The 24,889-nt window shown below is 35.9% G+C and overlaps 1 protein-coding gene across 3 annotated transcripts; it reads right to left on the reverse strand.

Annotated features, from left to right (window-relative positions):
- Positions 1–2,503: 2,503 nt before the first annotated feature.
- On the reverse strand, positions 2,504–13,168 carry ATIPCS1 (Inositol phosphorylceramide synthase 1). 3 transcript variants are annotated; one of them, XR_016060366.1, is made up of 13 exons: positions 12,060–13,168; positions 11,729–11,978; positions 11,516–11,605; positions 10,544–10,630; positions 10,280–10,348; positions 7,249–7,329; positions 5,476–5,547; positions 5,197–5,257; positions 4,998–5,100; positions 4,748–4,843; positions 3,932–4,002; positions 3,208–3,335; positions 2,504–2,857 (listed from the first exon to the last, which is right to left on the reverse strand). XR_016060366.1 is itself a non-coding variant. In XM_011626392.3 (13 exons), the coding sequence occupies exons 2-13, from the start codon at positions 11,759–11,761 to the stop codon at positions 2,774–2,776; spliced, it is 954 nt and encodes a 317-aa protein (XP_011624694.1). In that variant the 5' UTR covers positions 11,762–11,978; positions 12,060–13,168; the 3' UTR covers positions 2,504–2,773. The 3 variants fall into 3 exon arrangements, 2 of the variants coding, with proteins under 2 accessions (XP_011624694.1, XP_006848030.1); XM_011626392.3 differs by having other exon boundaries at positions 3,953–4,002; XM_006847967.4 differs by having other exon boundaries at positions 3,953–4,002; positions 11,729–13,168.
- Between the last annotated feature and the right edge of the window lie 11,721 nt (positions 13,169–24,889).

The raw sequence follows: 24,889 nt of genomic DNA on the forward strand, positions 1-24,889 counted from the left end.
AAAGAACATAAACATAAGAAGGCCCTAATATCCCTCTAAAGCTATAAGATGTTTAGCAGAATGTCCATTTACCCCTAGGGGAAAACCCTATTTAGAATTAATTATAAGACCTCAAAATTTATGGATGTAACCTCTTCAACCCATACATTAACTTCCATAAAAAGATTTCTCTAGTTGTACCCTCTATACACTTAAAAAAAAAAAAAGGAGCCTCAAAATTAAATAGACTCCAATTTTTCGATGGCAAGATCTAAGTGTTATGAACCTCTAATATCTTCTTTTTTTTTTTTCGAAAATTATTATCTAGTAATTCTTAAGCTGTGCGCAAAATTTCAGATTAAACAAATCCTCCCAAATAAGTGTTCTGACGAAGGGAGTCGAAGTAAACTATGCTCCCCAGGGAACATAGTACATGCGCCCTCACTAAAACTCCAACACTTCTCTCCCTATCATATATTAAACACATCTATCTCACTATGATATATTTACGAGTGGGAAATGGAAGGTACATGAAGCCTAACTCACCCTCTTCTTCCTGACCATACAGGCTCTAAGGAATAACTTTAGAAGGACCTATCAAGCAGGGAGGCCCAATATGAAGGCACGTAGGGGCTAATATCACTCCAGTCCAAACCTCCAAAACAGCTGTGTAAGAGAATAAAAAACTGCAACTCCATTGGAAAGGAAACTTGACATTGACCCAACCATGTACTTTATCACGCCTTTTTACCCCAATTATGCCAAACAAAATAGCTTGTGTTCTCACTTGAATTTTTCTTTTCTTGTTTTAAGCAGAATTCTATCTTTGGGGGACCGTACTCTGACAACGGGCAAAGCACTCAAACACCTGACCCTTGCGACCTTTGTCCACCCCTGTATTCTCTCCTCTGATGGACTTGCAAAACTAGGTGCGCACGGTAGTAGCTTAGTTATTGAGAAAATTTGAGCAGTAGGCGTTTACTGGTTGGTAGTTTGTTTCTTGTGTTTTTCATTTTTGGAGCTATAATTCTGCTGGATCTCATTTTTTGTACTAAATAAAAATGACTGTCCAAAAAAAAAAAAAAAAATAGTAAGAAAGAACTATATAATTTTCAAATTGCCTGTAATTAGCTAAAAAAATAAAGTTCTAAAGGATGTCTAATTAGAAATTTTGGATCAACCTAACTGGGTCCAAACCTAAATAATGGACCCGACGATAGGTCTGGTTTGGGTACAGCTTGAATCCCACCAAGACAGGGTCCACCCAACCCAACCAAGTATATATTAGTATACAATACAGATAAATATATATAAATGTTAATTATATAAAAATATTATTTCTATACATATAAATGTTAATTATATAAAAATATTACTTTTAGGTTTGATAGAGCTGCAGCCCTATCAAAATAAGCAAATCCTCCCCCTAATAACTCTTAAAAAATTGTAATTCAAGTGTTGAAAAGCCTTTAAATCAATCAACTCAGTTTGAACATTATGGTTGTGCAAAACTATTAGTAAGTTCAGATTCTAAAAACAGTATATGGTGCAACAAATCATTTAGACCATCCATTTCACCCTACAAATAAATGTTCAAAAATCAGCAAGATTCGTATCATTTTTTTCTGTTTCAAATTTTATTGTAGGTTTTAAAAATTAATTTTAGAGCCATTAGGACCTGAGTCTAGCTTGGGGTTATTTGGACCCACCACGACAGATCTGGGTCTGGCCACAACGGCAGGTCTAGGTCTAACTTAGAGCCCAAAGCCCAAACCCAAACTCAAACCCAAGCCCAAGCCCAAACCCAAACCCAAACCCAAACCCAAACCCAAACCCAACCTGACCCATTTACGGCCCTAGAGAAAAACAGTTCAATTGGGCAGCTTCTTAGGACTACGAAACCATGACCACCAGCTCCTGATATGTATATACACAACTAAACCACGCAACCGTGAAGTTTTAGTAAGGAACAGTTAAATCTCCACCATCTGTCATCAAGAAATGGATAGTGGATTACCCTGTACCCAGACACGCAACAGCATCTTACCTCATTAAAATTACGGGGGGGAGTGTGCATAGACCTTGGGCTCGACCAGTCAATTCCATAAGACCGGAGATTATTCCTAGCCCGTAATGATAAATATTCAGAGTCAATCTCCACTGTTCAAAAAACAGGCGACGAATGGTATTCCATGTACCATATCATATACCAAGGAAACATGCCATTCAAGAATAGGCTCAAGGAAGGAGTGGTTAGAGTAGCGAAGCATCACAACATGACGTCTCGAGTTTCATTCCTATCATGGGCAGATGCCCCTTTCTCCATTGAAATACCTCTACCAAAAAAAAAAAAAAAGGGTGTATGCTACTGTCATGGGCAGACGCCTCCTTCTCCACTGAAATACCTCCCCTTAAATACCCAAAAAAGAAGAAGAAGAAAAAGGGTGTGTGTATGCTATTCCACCCTAATCAGAACATCCATTTCACCAACACAAGAACCAAATAAGCAGAGGTCCAAGCAATGGAAACCAGGGAACATTCACTGCTTGCACAGGGGAATGCATTAATGAATTCTATAAACAAGCGAAAAGAAAACAGCTAATATTGAAGCCACAAATTAACTGCCTTGAGAAGCCTACAATGAGCAAGAAAATTAAAGAAATAAAAAAACCCATATCAAAATTCTATTTTCAATAAAATACAACTTGGGGGGAACAAAGCACTCATCTTTTTTGCTTTCAAACCAAGAATGATGAAACCATGCTGAGCCTTCAGTGCAAGATATATCCACAGGCTATACGCCACCATTCATCGCCATCTCAGTATGAACAGGTGTTCCATCTTCCATGTACTTTCCATTGATCTGTGGCCGCTGTCTCTGAAAAAAAAAACACATTGTTATAGCCTTAAAGAGATCTTATATTTTCTTAACTTATGCTTTGATAGGTCAATTGTTCACTAACTACATTCTCAATAATATGTTTGAACCTTACAGGATTTTGGTTTGATAAGTTTCATAAAAACCTTCCATAAAAGTAAAGACAAAAATCACAATACCCGGCCAATCTCAATTTACCAAAGAAGACATTTTGTCTGTTTGAAATTTATCTTCTATATATTGGTAAGATTTTCATCAAACGATAGAGATGAGTAGATACAATATACTTTGAAGCTCTCAACTGAATATAGAAATTATTCGAAAAAATACAAGATTCCAGCGTATCATACCCAATCTATGGAATCCCCAGTATTGCCATTCAAGAGCATGTGGAGCTCTTCCTTTGATTTGCTATCTTTATCCTTGCCATTAATGGGCAGCAACGATGAAGAATTCCCACCCATTCTATCTGTCAATTCTGCAATTTTGGAACGAACAGGTAACAGTTACTAGCCATAACAACTTTAACCGAACAATAGTAGCCAAATTGCACATTATGTCAGAAATTAAGAGGAAAGGAGATGATAAAAACGACAAAAATGAGATGCTAAAGACGACATTTGAATATTAACTACTATCATGGCATGTTAAAGCTTTTATATTTCTTTTTCCTGTTTTGTCAATTTTTTTGATAACTTGTCGGGTTGAAGTTTATGATTATGCTGATATGAAAAAGGGGTATCTACAACATTCGCAAAATGTGGGATAGGTGGGAAGGAAACTGTATATCTCATATTGAAAAGAAAAGTTTTTGCAGGTAAATCATGGGTAAGAATGGTCTGTATCACTCTTATTTCCAGAACAAAATGGGATCATCAAAGCATATTAATTCCAAGATAAAAAAAGGGTATTTGAGAAATTTAAATACAGGGGTGAAAATACAAATTTAAAATGTATAGTTACAATAGTATGTGCAAATCCTGAGCAAAATCTCATTTTTATCATCAGAATTAGTTTATTAGCAACTCAAAAGTAGATTAGAGTTTATTAAGTAAAAATATAGATGAAACATACAATTGTCAGTTATGCACAGACCTTCGGGCAGTTGCCTATCCACAAAGTAGACCACCAAATTCACCGTGTACCTATGGTCCAAAAAAGAGTTAAATGCCAAACAGTCAAAATCACATGCAACTTGCAGCAAAAGTAAAATAACTTGGGGAGTGTTTACAAAACAGGCGGGTCAACTCCGAAACGCCCGATTGGACTCAAACGCAGCGGGGTATCGGGCGACTTGCCCAAGTCATAAACCAGCAAGACAACTAAGAATTGCCTGGGTTGCCCAAAATGCATTTTTTAATTTTATTTTTTCATTTTGATTTTGATTTATGATTCCTATACCATGAATTACTTTTTTGATTTTGAATACCTGATCTAATATATTTTTCTCTAATTTTTAGCCATTATTTCTTCTTCTTTTCTTTTTTTTTAAATATCGGTTGAGTAGCTCAGGTCTCCTCGCTGAGTCAGCTCGGCCGACTCGAACCCAGCGATGCAGCCGGTTCGGGTCCCCAAGCCAGAACACAACTTGAGAAGTATACCATAATCCCTTAGAGAACACCTATGTACCATAATCCAATAGAGACTAGCATAAATGGTGATCCAACTGGATGTCCACTGCCTGTTTCTGAATCTGATGATAAACAGTGGAGATTAGCTGCAGTGGGGCCCATAGGGAGATTCACTCAGGCAAAGTTAATATCCATAACCTGTTGCTGGTAATCAACAGTGGCTGCTTACTTTGGTTCACCATACACCATACTCCATTGGATGACATGTTTAACCAAGTAAATTTTACTTCTCTTTTCTCTAGTTCTCTCTTTTATTTACCATGCAACCACAATGTCGACCGTGTAATGCTTGCGTGAAGCGATAATCAGGAGACTCTGGATTACAGCTACCAACCAAGCAAGTTGCTTAATAATCCTGCAGCACAGGCCCAAAATTTTGGAAAGCTTCAGCCATAGTGAATTGAGCATAATGGGAAGACAAGAAAACTCTACACAACACATGTACATAGATAGAGATAAAAATCGATATGCAGATGTGGCAATATTTTGTAAAAAGACCTAGAGTTCACCTTTTAGTCCCATACTTTTGATAAGTGAGCACAAAAACAAGAGTGAAGATCATATGTGATGAGAATATTAGATCACCACAGCCATAGATCACACCCCGAGGAACTGCACCCAAAAGGCAGAAAGCCGATTATCACATCTAACAGGTGCACATAATATAAAGTAAAATTTGCTAAAAGCGAAATAATGTTGTGAGCTTACAATTAATTAATAGAACTTCCATCACACTATCAGGTCGAGGTAATCTGGCAAGTTTGGATCCCTACATATAAATAAAAAAACAACGCAAAAATTATCGGAATTAAGAATAATCAAACTAAAGGGTGCACAGAATGGGATTTAAAAAAGATGGGATTCATTTCTCCAGAAACAATAATGAGAAGTAAAAAGGAATAAAGACTGATCTCCATAACAGAAAATCATAGAGGATGAGAACTACAAAATAAAAAGAATTAACATAGCATCCACATATATACATGCCTCACGACAGTGATAGTTGGGTCCTGGAAGCTGAGTTGCCATAAATGTAATAATTCTGAGAATTTGACATACCTGCCATAAGAAAGAAAATTTATCAAAACCAATAAATCTATCAATAAACTTAAATCAATGGCATATATCATAAAGATCATCCAATTCTAATTGTCAAAGCAGTACAAAACATGCACCGCACAAGAAAAAGAATGGGTCAAAATAAATATCTTTTAAGGGCACGACACTCGTGGGTAAAACATTAAAAGAGTAGGGTATTCCAGTTCCCTCGTTTAAATGATGGGCAAAGAGAAATAAGATACAATTAAGCACCCACTAAACCACGCTGATTTAATGTTAGACTTCCTATTACAGACATCCTGGTTTCCTTCCCAAGTCATCTTTAGGATCACAATTAGAGTGGTGTTGCCCGTTTTGGAAGCACCAGCCCATTGCAGATGGGCCAACCAGCAGCCCGCCTTGAGGGGCCGGGGACTGAAGGGGGGGGAGAGAGAGAGTTTTAGCAGGGAACGGGAGGGGCAAGATGACTTTCATCTCTTGGGTGCATATCAATGAAGGGGCTAACAGGGCTGACTACAGGGAATCTTTTAAGGTACTTGTGGTTAATGAATCAGGTGACACTGTCAGGACGGTAATCTTTGATGGTACTCACAAGAAATCCAAGGGCAGCCTATGTAAGGTTAAGTTGTTTAAGCAGTAAATTCAACAGAGGCAAAGGTGCACGCATATCTTTGTTAGTGGATTAGCAGTTATGTACTAGTATCCTTTCGTGGTCCTTTCGGGGTTCCTATAACTGTGGATTCCTGACTGAGGTGCTAACCTAGAAAGAAGTTCTGGTACTCCTGTTTATCATAGCCATTTATTTTTTGTTAAAAGCACAATCATGTTCACCTACCAAAATTAAATTCCTCGTATTCTGGAGCAAATTAAAGAGATTTCCGATAGTCTTCATAACAAAATAACCTTAAGAAGAATGGGATACCCTACACGATTCTATGCACAACAAGAAATATCTATGAATACACACCACCTTATAAGCCTAGCCCCCAGCTTTAGTCCACTCACTGTCTAGTCAATAAAACAAAAAAGGGTGACTATTTGATATGTTAAAAAACTGCTCAAAGCCTTTAAGTTCTTCGCAGGAGTGCTTCCATCAAGTAAACACTAAGCTTAAGGTGCTCAGGTACTCGTAGAAATACAAACACATGCGCACAGAATGACGATACGACTAGGCTTTTCTACAAAATCCAGGTCACAGATATCAATATGAGCATCCTATCTAATACATGGATAAATCCATATTATATTTAAAGTGACATAAATATATGCATATAAGCATCCAACGCATCACTACATATGTCTACCGCAACAATATGCATAATACTTTTTATTCATTAAACTTAAGTATGTCATTTTATATTTACAAGTATTCATTTTTTATTCATTAAAAATAAGTATGTCATTTTATATTTACAAGTATTCACTTTATATTCATTAAAAATAAGTATGTCATTTTATATTTACAGGTATCCTAGCAGCACCCAATACTCGTATTGGTTGCCTACATGATATGCCACTGGCACGTTAAAGCAGTAGGTATTTAAAAATGTGCACATCGTCGCAAAGTTCTGGCAGTGACAGGGCCAAAAGGAACCCATCTTTCTATTCCAGAAACCAAAGAAAATCTTAAGAACTAAAAAAGCAATTATGATGCTAGAAAAGTACAATCAAAATCACTGAAATGGGTACAACGGAACTTACAACTAGAAATGCCAAAACCCTGCACCATAAAAGAACTGTGTAGAATCTCTTGCTGTGGAACACAAAAGGATAAAAACTCCACTGCAACAGAAAGAAACACATTAGAGAAATGGTGACAGGTAAACACAGATTATGCCAAAGATGAGAAATGAAAATAAAAGAAAAGGCGAGATAGTGAGATTATCTAATCCTCACAAAGTTCATAGCAGCTACAAGAGATAGCACACATGATTGATATTAGTTCCACGTCAGTAGTTCTAACAGTTCAACATGGTAGTAGATGTGAAAAGGCCAACAGAATACCAAGATTCCTACCATTTGGACCAAAAAATAAATAACCAGCACCCAACCAAAGGTAATAAAACATACAGTAAAGAAAAGAGAAGAAAATCAACTTAAAATCATACATACAACCACTTTCAATCTTCTTCTTTTTTCCTTTTGAGTTTTACAACCAATTGTATCTTAATCTGCTTTTTTGAAAATTACATCTTATTAGGTTTCAAATTCAATGTTTCCACAATAATAATTAGGTGAATGGGCTAGACTGAAATTTACATTACTACGCTAAGAATTTGCTTACCGTTGTTCATAAAAAGAATTTGTTTATAATCACAATAAGAATTTACAAAAAAATCAGTAATATAAATTAAAGTAATAAACTAACAAATGATCGTGCAAACTCGAGCAGCAGTTCACTGAGAATGACACTTTTTCCAGTTGCGCAAAAGTTAAAACCATTAAATGAATCTAGAACTTCACCTGTAACAGTTAACATCTATATCAGAATCATTCATACGACAAAAATAAAAACAAAAATACAGACTATACATTATTAAGAATCAATAAAGCTTGATACATCTCTTCACAGCTACCCAACCTCTCCATCCACCTAGATACCCATCTTAAAACATAATCCAAGGTATTTTGAATTCTAATACTTGAAACAGCAGTAAGGGCTCCATGAACATCAATTAAAGTGGTCAACTACAAGGTCTAAAATTATCAACAATCAAGGATAATATAATGCGATTTACGGTGTGCATTTTCCAATCCATTCAACACCATGCAGTCTTCAGTAAAATGGGAGAATGCTGCTAACTCATACGAAGGAAGAGCACCTATCGAGTAAAAATACTGGAGTTTCAACCAGTTCCCATTATGCCATCCACACTGTTCAATGACTCGCAACTGGTTCTGAAAAATAACCATCAAGTATCAAGAAACAAATGAGAGCAGATGTAAGCAAGCCAACTTCAAATAAATCCCACCTGCCCAAAGGTATCCAGAAAGATTTTATCCAATTTTCACAACATTATAGGTAGAAGGCCGGTGAGTCCCACTTTGATTTAAATGATTCAATCATTCATCAACCAGCTAATGACCCCAATTGATTGGGAAAAGGTTATGGTGATGACGATCAAGACCAGCTAATGCTATCACTGAAAGCCCACAAAACAGTGAGTGCAGCATGACTGACGTCAAGATTTAAACTCCATGGCAAGCAGCTGCTCCTGATCGTCCTCTTGAGCTGCTTCACTAAACACACATTAGAACTAGCACCTCTAGGTCAACCAGTGAGTTATGAGGAAAAAAAAATCCATGTTCAACTTTCATTCTTGCAAATGTGCAAGTGCAACACCCAATGAAAGAGCTCTGCAGATCAGGATATACATGACCACATCACATAAAATCAAACACTTTTGGGCGCTCCTTCTGAGTAAACTAGACAGCGCCACAAATTTCAAGATGGAAGCTCCACTTAATTATAGCGCTGAATACATCCAGCAACTAATACAAAAACTTCTTCAACTCCAAAGCCACAAAATGGAAGGTGCATACTCTTAATTCATTATTAAGTACTTCTGACAACTAAATCTATTAGGCTACCTTACTTCCCTTGCCATGCATCTCCAAACTGGTCCAACACCTATATGCTTAGGCATTCTTTAGAAATTTTCATTCCACACATTCCCTCAGCTAAGACATCATTAATAGAATTGTTTACTTCAACTCCTCCAAAATCAACACAATTGATACTAAGAACAATGAAGCTATTACCATCTACCGTCATAAGGATTAATGATCAGCCATTACCCTGATAATATCTTCACAGACCCAAGCATCTGGTTTTAAGGGCCCCGCTTGGACGTCCTTGTATCCATATCCAAGCTCTATCTTTCCATGCTCTTATGGGCAAAAGAATGCAAAAAATTTCAAATCAAGAGTAACATAAAATATAACACACCATGGATTAAAGCTAACAGAACTCGTGAAAACATTGCCAAGAATAAGTTTCATTTTGCCACTGATGATTATTGATAGACTAGAATTACCACTATATATCCTCTTCATAGTTCTAAATGTCGATTCCTCATCCCCTCCAACCAAAACCCCCCCATCCCAAAAAAAATCATTGACATCTACTTCTCCTCTCTTAACTAGGTCACAGTCGCAGCAGCTATAGTCACAAGACCTTCCCACAATCACATTGTAAAGACTTGATCAATTATTACTTATAACAAGTTTTCACAGGGTCTTGGTGTGGATTATTTGTACCCAGAAAACAAATTGGGGATAAATTCACAACTATCATCATAAAACAACCACACATCAATTTATGTGAAATGCAAAGGAAAAAAAATGAAATCAGGCGATGCTGATTCATGACACCCACAGAACCTCTTCATGAATTTTAATCATCAAAACAAGGAATCAATACTGCTCAAGATGTCAATCCATTTTCGATAATTTAGTCAACAAACTTTAATGATATGGGACACTCTAATCCCCAATTTTCTATTTAGTCAATTTTAACAGCATGTAGAAGAGCCAACCTGTGCGTTACCTATTTGTAGAGCTCCTATCTTGAAGGTGGAAGTTTTCGTAATAATATAACATACTTTTATGATATATGCACATGTCAACTTCACTCAAAAAAGAAAAGATAATTAACTTAATAAAATCAATCTTCAAAAACAAAATAGAAACAAAATTTCCTGAAATTTAAGGAGAGAAGATGTGTACTTACCAAGAAGAAGGACAAAAAGATGAAAGTAAACAGAGTTTCACTGATGTACGCTTTGTTCTGCCCAAGTTCCTGAGAAATAAAAGCACAGTATGCCTCATTATAAAAAACATGCACAAGAGCACTACCATAACCATTTTTTTAACCATAACCATAAAATAAATAACAAATGAAAGAATGAAATGATTGGGAAAACATAAACAAAAAAAAAACCAGAGAGAGGGAGAGAGACATAAGTAAAACAAAGCCCAGAGAATTAGAACTCACTGGCAGGAAAATAAACCCAACATCTTGAAGAGTGGGTCCAGGTTGATGCAAATAATGAACTCCTCTTGCAGCCAATCCATGAAGATACTGCAGTAATAGAAAATCCAATATGATGGTCATTCTCTACATCTCATCAAAGAAGCATCAGTTTACTACATTTAAGATGCAAAGGAATAGAGAGCATTGAAAAAACACAATTCAAGACGATGTACCATTCTGAGAAATCAAATTCAAGTTATCAGTAAGAAACAAAAAAAACAACAATGAAATAACAGTTTTGATATTATATAGAGTACCCAAAAAACTTCCAATAACAAGAAACATTCACATCATCAATATATAACACTAACAGTGATTTATAGGATTGCAGCAGAGGAAATCCACATTACTTGATATGTAACCATCGTTGTAAGCAAACAGGAAAGCATGCAATCAAGTAGATGGAGTTTCATTAGGTGGTTAAGATCAGTGGAAACCAGAACATGTAAAATGTGGACTAAACGAAATTTTATTTATCCCTCCTGCAGTTGAAGCATACCGCCCATCAGAATACGGATCGTTTCTCCTGTGGTAGGATTTCACACGAAATAGCATCAGAATCTCTCTCTCACACATAGGGGTTGGATGTGCGATCAGGTGAACATAATACTCCAGTGATCAATTTTTCATTACCAATATAAACTAATGAATCTATGTGTCAAAACATGGTATCATGAATAAACACTGAATCCATCAAATATTAAAGTCCACCTAAGGAGTATGTGCAAAGCAAAATCAGGGATTAGGATTGACATGACAGTATTACCCAGAGGAATTTGACAAATGCCTTTCTGACCTTTCATATCATTTAATCTCTGCTTTAATCTATGGCACGATACCTTGCATTCCTTCTAGTTGTACTCTTATCCTTCAGAAAATAAAAGGAAGAGAAAGAAAGCCAAGGAAAACAAAAAAGAGTGAGCTAAAGGAAACCTGGAAAATAAGCCCTAGGAGAATGTACTTCCACTTCTCGGCCAGGAGATTCAGTTCCACAAAAGTCTCCATTAAGATCCTCCTCCATAGCTGCTACCAAATACTCACTGTCTCAATACACGAAGAAAAAGAAGTCGAGACGCCCAAAAATTCAGATAAAAAGGGGGGGGAGAGGGAGAAGTGAATGTGCAAAATCATAGCTTAAAGCAAAACCTTTGAAGCTTCGCAAGCAATGTAAAGCGTCATGTCTATGTATGCATATCACTGCCATAGTACTTCAAAAGCCCGATGGTAAAGGAAACATCCTTTTCCCCAAATCTCGAGCCAAATTCATCAAAAACATTACCAGAAACTGCTTTTCCCTTGGAAATAAACCGTGTTCTCAGAGTGGCTCTTCAGAAACACGTCTTTTGATTCCCTGTTTCTCTCAAACTAAGCTTGATCACCTTTTGTTTAATGTCACCTGAAACAATATTGATTCAGCAACTACTCCGTAACCTAATTTCCCAAAAAGAAAGGAAAGAAAACTTCGCGATGGATTTACATGAAATATTTGAAGAAGCTGCTCATTGGATCACTTTCATATACTTCCATCCAAATATCGGATATAAATCCCAATCTGAATAAAAATCCTTCAAAAATCCAACGATTACACCAAAATCGATGCGAATATCACTTTCACAAGCCGTATCCTCTCAAAATCAAGGTGAAAATCAATCTTTTGACCCTGCTTCCTGGCAAAATCACGGTAAGAATCACTCGTTTGACCTTTTTTCTCTTGCAGAATACCTTTGATAACCAATCCACGCAAAGAAACCGTCCTGTTACCCGTAAATCGTTATCCCATCACAGAGAATGGCGTCTGTAAAAAAGTTAATTCTAAGAGGCTTTCTCAGAGCATTAAGAGAGTTAAACTGTGCAACCGCGAGATTTAATATCAAAGAAACCGCTCTCCACCAATCAGTTACCAGATACCGGCCAACCCTTTCTCAGCGACTTCCTCTATCAAGAAATGCGAAATTTCCTTTCTCTCTCTAAAAATCTCTCCCCTAAATGTCTTTTCCGTGCCTAAAAAGGCAATATTCTTTACAATCGGGGGCTTTATATCGGTTTACCCTACTTTCGGTTCCCTTACACACGGATTCCCCACTGATATACAGAGTAGGAGAGGGCTTCAAAACCAGGACAGCAAGAGAGAGAAGTAGCGCGTTTGCAGCGCGTTTGCAGCGCGTAGGGATGACGACGAACCCAAAGACAGAAAGTGTATGTGACAATGACACAGAGGGTTAGTGAGAGAGAGGCGCAGAGGGAGAAAGAAATCGGTAAAAATAGAAGAGGGGTAGAGAGAGAAACAGAGCGGCAAAAAAGAGAACGTAGAAAGATAAAAAAAAGGGGGTTTAGAGAAAGAGAGTGCTTCAATGAGGGGGAAGGCGATGAGGGGGAAAATGGTAGAGAGAGAGAAGGGAGGCAAATATTCCGGTGTTTTTAATGCTCTGAGGTAACTCGCAACTCCCACGGCTTCTCTGATATTCCGCAACAGTTATTCAATGGCAGCCTCAGGGTGGCGCGATGAACATGGCCCCTTCTCTCTCTAAAATCTTGGCGCTCTCTCTCTCTAGAATGTTGGGCGCTCGCTCCTCCGGCCTTACACCTGCGAAAACTGAGAAAGGTCCTTCACGTGCGACTTATAGAATCGAGGTTACCCCGGGGTTAATTAATAAAACGGTCGTTTTCGAGGGTCTTAGCCGGCGTTGTACGCCGGCTTAACCGGCTAAAGCCGGCTCATTTCAGTTAGGACTTCAGAATTTGGAGTTTGACTAGAGACTCACAAGAGAGACAGGGGACAAAAGGAGAAACGTCAAAGATAAAGAAAGCAAAACAAAACGACGGGAAGTGGACTACACTTCAGGAGGGAATTAGAGAGAATTTACTTAAAAAAGCTGAAAAATAGTATAAGGTGGTCATAATTAATTTTAACTTTCAGATGTGAAATTAGTATACTGTATTTATTTCAATGATGAAGCTCAAACGGCAAATTTCGCATTGGATGAATATAAGTAAGGGTTATGTTAAGGTGTTTTGGAGTAATTTATTATTCTATTCAACAAATTTTAGACATTTCTATACATTTGTTTTGTACATATCGAGTATTTTTTAATAAAGGTATTTTTTATTATTAGGAAGGATATGATGTCATCTATATGGGATGTAATATCACCCACATGGAGTACACTAGTGACATTTAATGGTGTATGTGGGTGAAGTTATACTTCATGTAGATGACGTCACACCCCTCCTATTGGTAAAAAAATGTTGCTACAAAATACATAAAAATAATAATTAAGAGAGAGAATAATTAGCAAAAGGGTGCGGTTTGTATAGAACATAAGCTCTAAACAATCAAATTAGAGCTTACCTTAAAATAGTGTCGAGAAATATGGTTTTAATGCTGAAAATCTTTGTGATAGTCTTAAAATATATTTTCATCCTTAATTATAAAATTTAAAGCTTAAAACATAATGTAAATCGAGCAGATCTATAAAAACTTGAAAAATTGACGTTCAAAAAAAGTATTACAGGATGCATTATTTTCAAAACTTGAAATCCATCTTTTTCTCATGTCCATGCATCTTGATGTAGAGATGATCAATTTGATGATATTTAGGTATCAAAACAACCTCTTCTAGTGAAACTTTCGACGTGGACTCTAATTTGATCATTTAGAGCAAAATGACCAGGAGATGAAATTCAAGGATTTGAGAGGGCGAGGAGAGAAAATCCAAGGGAGAACTTGGAGAAAGGGTTAGTGGTGGATAGTCATGATGAATTATATATAAATTATGTGTTTGTAGGGGTGGCAATGGGCCTGACTAAACTTGTGACCAAATTTTGAACCCGAATAATATTTGGGTTAGGGTCTGGGTCTGAGTCCAGCTGAACGCGATCTACACCTATAATCATCGGGTATATGATGGCATTCATGTGTCTTTAGGCACACTTTAGACGTTCATAATAAAAAAATTTAATAACATTTACAATATTATTAGCAAAAAAAAGAAGTTCATAATCATAGGGTATATGATGGTAGAAAAAAAAAGGCAAAAAAGCTTATAGCCATAAGGTGGCAATGGGGCTTATCAGACCCAGGAGCCGACAAGTCCAGGTGCGAGTCCAATTTTGGACCTAAATACTATTTGAGTCCAAGTCGAGATCTAGCAGGTCCTGACCCGTACCCGACATGTTGCCACCCCTATGTGTTTGTGGCTTGATTGTGCAAGAGCATTTTGTACATTAACTCCATCAGGAAGATAGCTACTTGGAGATTTTTTTTCCTATAAATTATTGGGATCAGCATAAGAATCACTACATGATTATATATAAAAATGAAGTAGATTATGTTTTCCTCAAGAGTCAGATCGTGCACTTAAAAAAGCAGTTGTCCTTGTTCAATCAAGCACATAGTGCATCATTTCACATTTGTATCTTGAGGTTGATCTCCGATTCAAGAGGTTACATCCCAAAAAAAAAATCTGTAGCTCAAAACATCTTGCAAAGAGGTATCTTGACCTCTGGGGGCCTAACCAAAGCACCATTGGCTATTTTGAGATCCAGTTTTACCCAATAGAAGTAATGGATAGTATGCTCCACAAGAGCATTAAATCATTTTACAAAATTTATAATATAATTATCTATAGAACTGGAAAATACGCTAGCATATTACACGAGGTGAACGAGGTGCTAATAGAAAGAACAAGAGCAATGATTTAGTACGGAGAGCGTGACGCCCATGTGAATGAATATAGGTAGTGTTATCAGGATTGGACTGGTAACTAAATTAGTGTCGGATCTAGTTCAATCATAATTGATCGGTCCAATTATATGAAAATGAATTTTAAAAACGTCGAAAATATATGAATAACAACTTAAAATATAAAATATATGAGAAAAAAATTCGTGATTTTTTTTGGCTAATCGAATTATAGTTGAAACCAACCACTTTGACTGGGAAGTACCCGGTTTTTTACCATACTTGATTTCTACTTTAGACCAAATTGGCCATGCTTGTACCGATCTATATCCCAACCAATTCCAATTACAATACAGAGATGAGAGATGCTTTAAACAAGAGGGGAAAGTAAAAGATAAGGGAAAATATTTATATAAGATTGACATTTTAAGTTGTAGAATTAAAGTATACTTAAAAACTCCATCAGAAAAGGCTATTTCTACATTGGAAATAGTCACAATGAATCTTATTTATTAGATATAAAATTGGGTGGCTGCATTTATTTCACTGATCAAGCTCAAATTTCAAAATAAAATTTTCTCAATTTTGTTGTGCACCCAAACAATCAAAATTTACGTCGAATGGTTATAACTTATAAATAATTGTAACCATTTTGTATCAAAGGTAAATTGTATCATTGAAAAAATATGAATATATATATATATAAATAAATAAAATAAAATAAATAGTATCATTGAATAGATATAAAACATAAATAAAAAGTGAAGAATAGAGAGAGAGCGTCTTCGGATTTGAACGTAGGAGAGCTGCTAACTTCAGTTATTTGCAGCGATTGTGGCGGCTTTTGCAACGGACTGATGACGTAGAACACACTGAATCATCGTCGAATACAAAAGACCTCAACTTATTTTTCCATTCTTCACTATAAGTTGTGAGCCAAATAGAAAGGAGAAACAACGCACATACCCTTAAACTTATTCTAAATGGCTTTGCACGCTACCTTTTAAATATCCGGTGCCGACAAGCAATTCTAGAAACTAGTTTACTGTTAAACCATCATTCCGTCGTCTAGATTTAGGGGAGTAGATATCCATAGATCCCAGCCGTCCCTCGATTGAATCATCTATTGGCAAACTGTTTAGCTTTTTGAAGGCATTAATAGGGTGATATTAATGGTGGGAATGAAAACCACATTGAGGTGATTAGAGTCTGAATTGCGACTCCTACGACTTTAGCCACTTCCAAAAAGTGATAAGTTAGTAGGGATTTAGGTCCTACCTTTAGAAAAATAGACTCAGTGACCTCATCATGAGGCAATACTATGGCCATGCCCATTCCATTCTCTTCATTTATGTATGCTTAAAGGAGTATATGAAAATTTGGAAACAACCAACTTGAATAGGGTTTGAGTTTGAGTTAGATAGTGTGCCTCAAAAAGATCCAAAAGCTGGATTAGATTTCAGTTTGACTTGGGTAGTGTGCCTCAAACAGTTTCAAAAACTGGACTGGATTTTGAACCTCTAGGTCCAACTCGAAGGGTCTCGAGATGAACATTATTGTCATTTGCATTGCACAGACAAATGAAAAGACTTAAAAAATCAAGTAAGAAAATTTCTGTCCAGAATGATCATTCTTAGTTCTAACTTGGAAAATTCTAAAAAAAAATCAATTACATTTAGAAGTTAGAATAAAAAGATAATAAAAATAATATTTTAAAACCCAATGATCTAGATCATAAATCGCCTATTTAGATAAAATGTAGTAGGGGATCCAAATCCATTCCCCCTCAAATGCTCCTAGTTTTTTTTTTTTTTTTAACTTAATTTCCAATTCAGAATATTCAAATCCTAATCCAGATCATTAGAATAGGCAAGCAGTCCGGTCCTCATTTTAAAACATTTAAGGCGTCTGAAAAATTCAAAGTGCAATCCTAAGTTTTACACCTAAAAATGGCGAAAAAGCCAATTAGTAGAAAGATAATCGCTCTTTCAGTCAAAACGCAACGCTTCGTCCTTTGTTCGGTTTATTTTAATTCATGGGTCAATTTAAATTTCGGGCTTTGTAGCATAGAAAACTAGGAACATAAGGCGCACTCTCTGGCATCAATGACAGAAATGCCCCTCGGGATTCGGGTTTCCCGTGGCCAGCGCTGCGGCCTTTAGTCATTCTCGAAGGGACCAATGGAACCCTCCTTTCTTAAAACCTTCGTCGTACCGTAATCATTTCTCCGAAACTGAAATTGAAACCGAGACGGGAGCGAAATTTCGACTAATTATTAGAGCAAAAAAAGCCAGACCTGTTAATGGCCGACATCCAGGTCGCTCCATTGTTTCACAACCCAGTCATTTCCATCCCGAATCTGATATGGAATTGGCAAGTACCAAACAGGTTTTAGGAAGTTATTTGTACGGAATAGTGATCCCATCCGGAATTAGCGTGAGCCAGTGATTTAAAAAATGGAATGTGACTCCGATCAGGCCCCCTAAAAATCGGTTTGGTTTGGTGAATCAACCGTGTATATTGTCATTTTACTATTTGAAAAAAACACTAAATTAGCAAAAAAACACAAAAAAATCATGAACTAGCCAAAAATTAGTCTATATCGGTAAATCGTTGGTCCGTATCACCATTTTACTTTAAAGAATCATCATTTTATTGTGTGGAAGAGTCGTTCCCTTCTAGATTTGATACTTTTTTTATATATATGCAAAACTAGAATGGGGTGTGACTGATTTTTTAATTGAATCGAGCGATTTTGTGTTGACCTGACGTTTTTTAAAATACTGGTGCAAAATGTGACCGACGGTTAGGGTATAGCCAAATTGGGCCTGACTTGCTCTATCCCTTCTCCTTTTATTTTTTTTATTTTTTTATTTTTATTTTTTTTATTTTTATTTTTTTTGAGTTTACTAGCCTAGACCCAAATAGAACTAGAAAAAAATTGGGCTAAGGTCCCCTTTGTTGGGTTGGGCTTGACCTGGCCCATAAGGACTACAGCAAGGCTAAGACCAGGTTTGAGTTGATTATAAGACCCCAATTTTTAATTTTTTATCTAATATATTTTTAGGTCTTCTCTTAGATGCTACCTCTATATACTCCTATTATATTTTTCTACTATTATTCTAGAATCACCGATCCTAACCAGTTCAATTACATGTGGAGTGGACCAATTCGAGCTTTGAAACAGTCCTCAGGTCGCTTGCCTCGCCCATTCCCCGAAATATTCCACCACCAAACAAGGCTTCGTCACTGCTCGAAATCTCCCAGACGTACCGATATTTCGCCGAAACTTTACTGAAACGATCTAGCTCAGACGGTCAAACTTCGAGTGGATGCGTCACTCAGGTTCGAAGACACGCATCTTCATGAATCCGATTTCCCGGGACCCACATGGCCCTTTCTCTCTCTAAAAGTAGAGAGAGAAAGAGAGGAGAGAGAAATCTCCCTCTCCCTATTAACCCTAGACCGCTTAACGGCAAAGGGGTGCGATTCGAATGTACGAAAAACCACGTGGCACCACATGGGTGGACAGGACGGAGTGGACCCGATCTTTGTGGCAGACAGCCTGTCACATGTTGGTGTCACGTTTCCCTCCCTCTCTCTCTCTATCTTTGAGGTAGCCTACACGTGTGTTTAAACGTCTCACGTGCTTGTGGTCCTATTTATCTTATGGATTTTGAAATTTAAAATTTGAAACCACCCATTTGTATTTGTGGCGAATTTTACTCTTCTAAGATCTTGGGGGAATTGAAGTTTGAACTTTTTTAAATTTGAATTTTGATTCATGGGCCAAACCCAAAGTGAATTATCTCCAAAATTTTACCATTGAGGGAAAAACAAAAATTGTCTCCAAAAAATTGAATTAATCCAATAAGGATAAAGTCCTCTCCCCAAAATAGATGTTAATAATTTATTACAATATTTTAAGGGCTTGTTTAAGTGGCTTTTTATTTTTATCAGGTATAAATTATTTTATCTTAAATTAATATGCCTATACTGCAGGTAACATTATTTTATTAGTTGTTCTATGCATATGTTATTTTTTGTTAGGTAGATAAGTGGGGAATACAAGTCCTTACTTGTTTTAGAAATAGTTAATGGTTTTTTAATGCATAAGTGGGAATGGAAACCTAGATTGGTTGTATATAACATTGTTTAATTATATTATTAGTTTTATCCATTTTCAGCTTTTTTTTCCAGCTACTTCTAGCTAAAAACTTGTGCTTTTGAACCAATGACTTTGAACAAAGTAAAAACAACTTCCTAAAAAGATAAACTTATATATAAATTTGCCTATAAGTCTATCTCGTGCAGCTTGCTAACTTTATAATGGACATTGCTGAACATCAAATAGTTAATTTAGGATTGATAATTATGAATAAAAACAAAGGCTTTTTTATAATTCTCATAGTAAAATGACCTTAAAACATGTAAGAAAATTGAAAGCAAAGTTAGTAATTTGAATTTGAAGATAAATGTGCTATTTACCTATAAATAGTAATAAAATCTCAACAATGTACATGAATTGGATAGTGACTATTGAAATCTTCATATTCATATACATATGAATTGTCAACTTTGTCCTCTGTAAATTCTATACTATATTTAGTCTTTTATTTTGTATATTCCAAACTCATATTTATTAACCTCAATAAACATTTATTATATATAAATAATAATAGATAATTATGTGGTATATATAAATTTATTCTATAATAAATATTTATTTAGTTTATAATAGTCTTGGTAATTATCCAATGAGGTCTTACTTAAAACTTCCGGCCCATAAAATCTCGATAGCAAGAAAATTTTGATGAGGAATTTCCAAGAAAGCTTTTTTTAAAATTATGGTTACGAATACACAAGGGGGAATGTTTTATTGATGTAATGTATACACTAAAACTACCGTATTAAAGGTGACCATTAAATGTAAAATCATATTATTGATTAAGCTTAAATCTAAAAGAAATTTCTCAAACTTGGTGATACACCTCAAACTTTATAATTGCAAAGCTTAGGTAGATTGCTTATACTAATTATAAACAATCTTAAAAATATACAATCTCAATTTTTTTATCATGGTAATAAATAACATTCAAAAAAAGAAGGACAAAGTTCATATAGAACTGAGGCTCTAAACAATCACATTAAAGCACTCCTAAAAAATTTCCTTAGAAGAGGTTGTTTTGATGTCTAAATATCATCAAGATGCATGGACATAAGAAAAAAATGGATTTTAAGTTTGAGAAATAGTTCATCTTGTAATACGTTTTTGGATTGTTAATTTTCAAGTTTTCATGGATCCACTCAATCTACACTAATTTTGAAGGTTCAAATTTTATAATTAAAGATAAAAATATATTTTAAAGCTATCACAAAGATTTCCAGTATTAAAACCACATTTCTCAACATTATTTGAATATGCGTTTTACTTTGATTGTTTAAAGTCTTCACTATACACGAACCGCAGCCAAGAAAGAAAGCTTGTATCTCCCCCCGTCCCCCCCTCTCTCAATGTCATTCTCTCATACACAAGTTTCTCTCTCTCTCTCTGAATGTTACTCTCTCATTCACAATCTTGCATAGGCTGCTCTCTCTCTCTCTCTCTCTCTCATGCATAGACTTAAACAAAAGTAAAAACGAGTTTAGGTGCACAGTCCGTGTTGACAGTAACTTTGGATAATTTTCTTTTTTTTTCGAATGTTCAAAACTTTGGACAATTCTTCACTCTTTCATTCGAACCTTCTGAGACATTAAGGTAAACTCTTGATCCACCAAGAGAAAAAAAAAAAAATCTCTCTCTCTCTCTATAGTATTGGAAGGAACCAGAAGAAGAAGAAAAAGAAAAAAATCCTTTTTTACATACACATTGTTCACACACCATCTTTTCCTAGATGAAATCGTATAATATGTTTCTTGTTAACATGTATCAATCATGTTCTTGGATCTCTATCACATATCCATATATTCTCATCGATTTTAGCCCTCTTTTTTTGTACTTTTTAAAAGTTTGCAACTCTTTGAAAACACCTTCAAAGAACATGCTATTATTGAAGCCTAGCTGTTAAATTTTTTGCAATTGAATATTTATTTTTCATTCGAATTCATCAGAGTACGTCCAAATGTTTCAGTGATTTTCGTCCTTGGGAAGTCATGTAGGACATTTAAGTCTTAAAAGGGTCACTTACAAGTGGGTGCATTTTAGTATAACTTTATCAAAAAGATAAGGTTACGAGGGGCCAGCGGTGGCAATGGACCCAGGTCCAGGTAATAGGTCCAAAAATTGGACCCGATGAGTCGGGTCCGGGTCTAAATCTTGGTCTTGAACACTATTCGAGCCCGAGTCTGGTAATATTTTTGGGTCCCAATATATGAAATACATTTAAATATTGTTAACTACATAGATATTTTAATTTTTAGGTGAGGTCCAATCGGGTCTGTGTCCCACACTATATTTCGGGTTAGGATCCGGATCTAGGTATGGTGAATTCAGGTCCGGATCCCATATCATTTTTTTGGGTCCCGTTGCCAACCCTACCCGGACCCTCCGAACTTTATCCTTTTTATGAATTGAGGACCCCTAACTACTCTACATGACATGTATATTCATCTTTGCCTCGGAAAAATTGAATTTATGACATGTATATTCATCTTTGCTTCGGAAAAATTGAATTTAGAGCTTTAAAACAGTTTCATATCTTCAATTGAAATGGATGATGATGATGAATTGAAATGCATAGAGTGAAAAAATTTAGAGAACAATATTCGTGTAAAAGTTTCCACACCGGAAGGATGTATGTTTTATTTATAATTGCTATATACTCATCTTTGATTGACTCAATCAAAGATGTGATTATAATAAATCTGTACTGATAAGAATAAGACTACCATCCGAAGAAATTACAATATATCGTGTTCATCTTTATCGTGATTATATCTTTCTAGATCATTATTATTTCCTAGATCTATCAATCTCTAGATCATTATCATCATTCTTAATATATAGACCGGATAAAAAGTTGAGATTGTGGTCTAGATGAATCACTTATAGGACTTCACATGATCTTGGAGGATAAGAGTTCAGGATTGCAGAGCTTTGGGTCATCACATATCAGAAATCATGGAGAAATGAGGTGTGGTTGTAGTCCAAAGCAGCACTACTACTTTCATTTTAGAAATGGGAAATGAAATCTATAATGAGAAATGGTGGTCTAATTAGAGAAAGGAACTTGGAAAATGTGACTTATTTAGAGAAAGAATTGAAGTCACAATTTGAAACTGATCAAAGTGATTCATGGTACATGCAAATTCAGGGTTATTAGGAGCATGTCTCTAACAAAAATGGTTTGTTTCTGGTATGCTTCTGGCATTAGGCTGGCCCTGGACCTGCGCCAAGCTAGTCACGACCATTATTTAGATCATTCTTCGCAAACTCGGCCCGCCAAACCAGAACCGGGCATTGGCCAATGTGGTTTTGGGTGGTCTGGCCGAGTATTTAAAACAATATAAAAAAACTGGAACCAGGCATTGATCAATTTGGTTTTGGGTGGTTTTGGTGGTAGCGCCGAGTGTTTAAAAGAAAATAAAAAAACATATAAAATCCCCAAAAATAAAGGATTTATTTGTAAGATGTTTTTAAATATTTTGTTATCATTTTGGCAAAGATTGAAAAATGTTTTGGCCATGAATATTTATTTTTACATGTTCCCCATCTTTTTCAAAAAATTTCTCAAATACTCATGGGCACAAATGGATTGTTTGAGAAATGTATTTTTTTTCCCAATTCTTTTCAACTTCATTTGGAGCTGCTTTCTTTAATCAAGCATTAAATATATTTTTTATATTTTTTGGATTTTTTTCGTAATTCTTCTATTTTTTAAACACTTTTTGAACCCGTCAAGACTTGTTCGGTTAGGTCAGTTGAAACGGCTGGCTTATCGGTTACTCGGACCTTGCCCTTGGCTGATTTCTGAAGCCGGTTCAAATTTTTGGAACACTGATTTAGATTTAGCCAGGCCGGGCCGAGAACCGGTTGGCTGAAGCCTTGGCTTTGCCAGGATGGGCCAGCTGGGGCCTAGTTCCAGGTCTGGGTCCTTTGAGAAGGGATAAAATAAAGTGAAAAAATTCTGTCAGGTGACGTGAATTGAATTATTGCAATTGCTCTGAGGCCTTCCTCTCATGTGACATGAATCATTTCTATTACTTCCTGTTAGGTGACAAGAATCATTTCAGTTACTTTCAAACCTCAGAGAATTACAGGGTTAACATGAATCATTTTAAATTTCAATTACTTTGAGACCCTATGATGGTATGGTTGACTTTTTTGTCACTTCGAAATCTTATTCCAATATCAATAGTCAGTACAATAAAGAGCAAGCTAAAGCCAAAAGAGAAATAAAGTGAAAGTTCAGAGCAAATCCTATGGGAAACTACATCATGCTATAGAGACAAGCTGACACTGTCCACTTTCATGACGAATAGTTGAGATACCTATTTTTTTTTCTTAATTGTTTTTCAGCGTATATAATTTCCCTTTTGAACCCCTGGGATGATGTTCGCAAAAGAAAATTTGGTGATTTATTTATGGGTCCTTCAATCTAGGTTGTTAGCCTTATACTATTCTATAGGTATTTATTTATGGGTACTTCAATCTAGGTTGTTAGCCTTATACTTTTCTATAGGTTTATAAAATCATTTTCTTTCTGAGAAAGTATAGAATGAAACCATTTACATTTGATACAAAATGGTCACATTAATCTTGATTTTAATGGCCACCTTGTATCTAAAGCAAATGGTCTCATTGTATGCGATCCTTTTCTTTTATTATTGGTTATGTAAAGTTATATATAACGGTATTGCCTAATAGAGTGCCATGAACATAGAAGTATTTATCTCAACCATCAGTATAGATGATGAGTGGTGGATGGTATTGAGAGTCATTGCCGACTCTCGCACATGCCGGAAGGACGGGCCAGCGGGAACGGCAAACGTCACACAAGATCATTTGTGGACTAACATGAAAATAATGAATTATTAGGGTTATTTTTGAGAGTTAATAGAAAGTTATATTATGATAAGGATGAGGGATCACCTAAAGTAAAGCTTAGGTAAACCAACCACATTGCCTTATCCTATTGGTAGTGTGGTGGTAAGTGAGGTACAGGTCTACATATTAGTTGTACGAAGATAAGGTTTATAGTGTAGTAGGAATAGATTTTGTTTGTATAAATATGAATATGTATATGTATAGCGTGGGCCACTGGACGTGGCGATTTGTGCAGGGCATTGGGTATTGATATGAGTTGTAGAGCTCAAGAGAGAGAGAGAGGCGTTTGTGTTTTTGAATAGTTTTTGTATTCTATTTTTTATTGTGCATGGAGTATTCTCTCCACTGATTTTGTGTGTGAGATTTCTGATGTGTACGTGGTTTGTTTGTGCGTTTCCAATTATGCACAAAGTGTCGTTGCGAGCGTGAATTTTTTTGCTGCACGACTCAACAGATAGCCAACATATAATTCCACATTATCTGTATCATCACACAAATTCTGATCCGTTATTTTGCTGCTATTAAGCGTTATACTCTTAGTGATGCTATAAGTACGTAAATTATTTATCATTATTTTCAA

The sequence above is a fragment of the Amborella trichopoda genome, chromosome 8, assembly GCF_054954075.1.
Source record: "Amborella trichopoda isolate Santa Cruz 75 chromosome 8, AtrichopodaSantaCruz75HAP2 v2.0, whole genome shotgun sequence".
NCBI classification, from domain to species: domain Eukaryota; kingdom Viridiplantae; phylum Streptophyta; class Magnoliopsida; order Amborellales; family Amborellaceae; genus Amborella; species Amborella trichopoda.

Bases quoted from the DNA above. Each gene is read 5' to 3' on its own strand.
- ATIPCS1 (XM_011626392.3), bottom strand. From the start codon at position 11,761: ATGACGCTTTACATTGCTTGCGAAGCTTCAAAG. The intron at 4,003-4,747 runs GTAAATAAAAGA...TTTGGACCATAG, and splicing joins GTCGACATTGTGGTTGCATG to GTACACGGTGAATTTGGTGG. The intron at 3,336-3,952 runs GTCTGTGCATAA...CCAAAATTGCAG, and splicing joins GGATAGGCAACTGCCCGAAG to AATTGACAGATAGAATGGGT.